Source organism: Lycium ferocissimum, unplaced genomic scaffold, assembly GCF_029784015.1.
Source record: "Lycium ferocissimum isolate CSIRO_LF1 unplaced genomic scaffold, AGI_CSIRO_Lferr_CH_V1 ctg640, whole genome shotgun sequence".
NCBI classification, from domain to species: Eukaryota; Viridiplantae; Streptophyta; class Magnoliopsida; order Solanales; family Solanaceae; genus Lycium; species Lycium ferocissimum.
The window spans coordinates 440,824-445,394 of record NW_026726343.1 but is presented as its reverse complement, the minus strand read 5'-3'; the positions used below and the strand labels follow the sequence as shown (position 1 = coordinate 445,394).

Below are 4,571 nucleotides of genomic sequence, written 5' to 3'. Positions count from 1 at the left end.
AAGTTCTAATTCAGATTAAAATCCTAACCAGTTGCAGTTTTCAGGTTTGAAACTGATACAGCTTCTCACACGTTCCCCACTCCTTTTTATATATATATATATATATATTTATATATTATATATATTTGATTCTTCTGAACTTTTCACTTTTCATATGTTTTTTTCAAAACTTTGAAATCACATTCTGTATCTATACCAAATTAATATGCTAACTATATATTATCATAATCATATATTGATACAATATTCTATCCAAAGTTACCATTTCAGTTTTATATAGTTCTTCAGAAAGGGTGAGAAGTCACAAGAATGTAACTGCTGCAGATTAACAGTTTCTTCCCTATTTGTGATAGTGGTAGTTTTAGGGCAGACAAATTTGAGGCAGATACAGCAACAAATGGTGAGTCATTGCAATTGCATAATGACGCAAACGGAGGAGGAGTTACCATTGTTTCTCGAAATACTCTCAAATCCTTGAAGGTTCTTCTTTTGATCCATTTCAATCTGTTCCTGAAATATTACAAAATGGAGGAAAGAATCCTTAGAGGTAGACTCTGTTTGATTACCGTTTTTGTGCTTTTCTTTACCTTGAGTTAAGTTCTGGATGAGAAGATACTGATATATTAACGAAGTTGTATAGAGGTTTGTTGTTGATGATTATTAATCTCTTTTTCTGAATGAGTTTCTTATCTCTGGTGAAAAAAATAAGTTTCTTATCTCTAGGTTTGTTTCTTTGTCCATTGTCACTTTTACATAGTGCAGTGAGGTTGGATGGGTTTCTCTAGAGAAATAGTACAACAAATTGGGCTAAATCAAATAAGAGTTAGGCGGGAACTTCATATTCTTAACCTGACATTATCCTTTATTCTTTTAGCTTTTCGATTTAATTAATGGTAGAAGACAAAACACAAACCAGGGTAAATTTTCATTTTTACATATAGACTATATCTTTCCATGGTCTAATGCTTATTTAGATTAACCGATTGTATAAATTCTACAATAAGATTTTGAAGCATCTGCATCTCTGATCAGCTGTTGCTTCTTCCAGTGCAGACCTGCAGAATGCAGTTTAGAGTGAAAAGTATGGATTGACAGCTAAATTACGAGAATACATTTTCAAACTAGAGGTAGAGTCTCTGACCGCATGAATAAGCGCTCAGGCGTGTGACAAAACTTAATATGCATTTTTGTAGGCTCAAAGTTTGGCACAAGAATTTTGGTAAGGAACTTTTAATACCTCTGTTTCTTTGGGCAGTTTATACATATCAGAATTGAATACATTGATTAAAATCAGTCTTCTTTCTGTACAAAGGAAAAAATGCCAGACACTCTCTTTTAGAGGACGTGCTGCCACCAAATCCTGTCGTTGATGTTGCACATCACAGGCCCAAACCAGAAAGTGTGCCTCCTACAAATGGGAATCTTGTTGGTAGGTCCAACAGAGTGCAGCAGCCTGTGAGGTTTGATGATCACAGAAGCATTCAGAACAAAGATGATGAGATTTTAAGGGAGGTTTCGCCTGGTTTTGATGTTCTTGTGGATGATGAGCTCAGAGGTACTGACTTTTATCACGAGGAAGGTCAATATGGCAGAAATGGGGGAAGGGATGAGTACGATATTGGCCACTCTGCTGATTGTACTTCAGTAGCAGATGCTGACCAAGATATGTACCATGATGTCTATGGGAACTCTCGCGACAGGCTTCCTGGTTGCTCTGGTAGGGGGCAGCATAGAGCTTCTTCTGAGAGAGTAGAAGGGGAATCCGCTCATCTTGAAAGGAGACGCTATGGTAGAGCTAACTGCCCTGAAGAAGTTCGAGGGTCGGATCTGAGGCATCATTTATCAAAGGCAAAGAGGGTTAATGGTTTGAGGTCAGTCGTTAGTCATGACTATGCAAGTGAAAAGCATGTTGAAGAACGAGGCTACCGGAGTTCCAGGAGGGATCGACACGATTTACCTTCACATGATAGTTCCGTTGCTAGTAGTCGTCTTCGAGGAAGAATAAAGCTACCAAGTAGATCACCCTCTCCAACTAATGGGACAGACATGCGGCTGGATAGGGAAAGGGATAGGTCCAGGGACCGTGGCAGGTTATCTTTAGAAAGGCCACAACTTTTCTCTCATCAGGGAAGGCTTCGAGATAGACTAAAGGGAAGGCAAGAGGATGTCAATGATACTGGAAGAAATAACAGTGGGACACGTATAAGAAGAGATGTAAGCGAGAATGATTCTAATTTTTCTGGTCCAAGAAGCCTTGCTGAACTTAAAGGTAGGAAAACTTCTGAGACCAATGAACAAAATATCGACGAGCAGCAGGCCCTAGGGAAGCGTAAGTTCCAAAAGCGTGACGGCGATCAGCCAACAGGAGGGGACCTATCATTTGACAGACCAATGCTACTGCAAGAGATCTTGAAGAGAAAAAGAAGCAGTAAAACGGGCATGACATCTGATAAGAGCGAAGACCATCAACATGAAAGAAAGGAAAATATTGACCTTGGGCAAAAGGAAGAGTCTGATCCTCCATCAGGTGAGAAAAATGATCTTCAAGAAACGATATCAGCTGATCATCAATCTCCTGCGCACCATGGTGAAAATGAGCTTGAAGTTGAAGAAGGGATGATTATGGAAGAAGCAGATGATCAAGACCCTGAAGTCCATGATCAGAGAGATGTAGACTATGATTATGAGCAAGTTGATGGTGAAGATTACAATTTAGATGAAGGTGAGAATGCTGATGCTGGTGAGGAATACCTGGATGAAGACGAGGAAGATGATGCAGATGACTGCAAAGAAGATGCAAATGATGACTTTGCAAGCTTAGAAGATTCTAGGTTGGCTCGGAACTCCACTGATTTTTATTTTAGAAGTAGAAAAACGCTGTATTTATACGAAAACGACTACATCCGAAAATCTCGCCTCTACTTTTTGTTATCCTGTACTTATTATCTTATTTTGAGCTATTCTAGGTTGGCTCGGAACTCTTGGCACTGTTATGCTTTTATTTTTATGCTTTCTATTGAGTAGAGAAAACGCGGAGTCTTTTTCTTCACGTTGTGGGATTTCACTGGGTGGTTGTTGTTGTTGTTGTTGTATTTATACGCAAAACTGGGTGGAAAATTTTCCATCTGTTAGTGGCACTTGGCAGCTCTATTGTAGTTTTGCCAAAAATGGTGTAGACTGTAACATTAGAGGGTCAATAAGACACACGTTTGCTGGTATATCTTTTCTCTTGAAACTGGTTCAGCTGAGCTTAGTTGTAACGTCTTTTGCGGCCAAGTTACTTGTATCAACAATCTGGATTTTGGTCATTCCGAATTACTTGATGGAGGTAAGAGTTTATGTTGGGCATTGTGGTTTGAAGGAAGAAAATGGGGAAGTTCTTGTAAAGTGAAATGGAACAGGGAATACCACTAGTCTATGCACAAGTTTGACATAGAAAAAAGCCCAAATGAGTTGTAAGGTTCTGATTTCCTCTTCCCTGTGAAATTGAGCAGAGCAAAGAAAATGGAAAGTCACCTGTATTTGGCGTGCTAATGTTCTAAATTTTCTTAGCAGCATTACTTTTTTAGCTGTTAATAATTGAAGCATTTTGTATGTATTGATGTTTAGTAATTCTATAAATTGTGAGTTCCCTTTAAGACAACTAGAGACTTTTGTCGTTAAAAGTTTTACATGTCACTTTTGTACGACTCTTCTAAATTCCGATTCCCAACTTATAAGATGCAAGTATCATACAAGTTTTATAGTTATTGAATACTAGCACATTCACAACTTATTAACTACAAACATAGGAGGAGCAGGTTTTAGGTGAGCGACATAACTGGCTTCTAAATAAGCAGATAGAAAAACAATAATTAGAAAGAAACAAACACAAACTGGGAATGCTTTTCGGTTTGCTTCAGATTTTTTGGATCCTAAGAATATGTGATGTTGGGTCAGAGTTTGGTGAATCAATTGATCGCTCCTCAACGATTATAAACGTTTCACATGACGCGTACTTATACGAATAGTTGCATTCGAGATCGTGATGGCAGATACAGCTTAAAATCATCGGCTTTGATCATGCCACTAGACATTTGATTAGGAAATTTTCAAATGAGTAAGTACTTTTGACATTGGTGAGGTATCTCAATATAAAAGCATAAATTCACATTAATTATTAAACACAATTAAAGGATGAAAGCGGATTGACTTTAATTAATCACTGATTAAATTAGGGGTGGGCATTCGGGACATCAAATTTGATATGAAATTTCGGTTTGGATGTTCGATTTTCGGATTGAAGAAATCACAATTCAAATCCAATCCAAATAAGTTCAGATTGGATTGGATATTTTAAGTTCGGTTTCAGATTATTCGGTTTGGATATTTTGAATTTTTGAATTTGTCTCTTGAGACTTAAGGCAAACTTATTAGCAACGAAATTCATGTGTTAGTTCCACAGAGGTAAATCTAAATCTTAATTGCTCAGTAAAAAAAGCCTTCCAGTTCAAATTAGGATTAACAAATTCAAGTCATGTCCAACATAGTAAATCCATACAAAATAAATGCATTCTGGAAAAGTGAAAATG

The 4,571-nt window shown here is 37.5% G+C and overlaps 1 protein-coding gene across 1 annotated transcript; it reads left to right on the top strand.

The window, feature by feature from the left end:
- Positions 1–214: 214 nt before the first annotated feature.
- Positions 215–3,024, top strand: LOC132045308 (zinc finger CCCH domain-containing protein 17-like). The gene is made up of 3 exons (XM_059435864.1): positions 215–547; positions 1,313–2,879; positions 2,967–3,024. The coding sequence occupies exons 1-3, from the start codon at positions 526–528 to the stop codon at positions 3,022–3,024; spliced, it is 1,647 nt and encodes a 548-aa protein (XP_059291847.1). The 5' UTR covers positions 215–525.
- Positions 3,025–4,571: the final 1,547 nt, after the last annotated feature.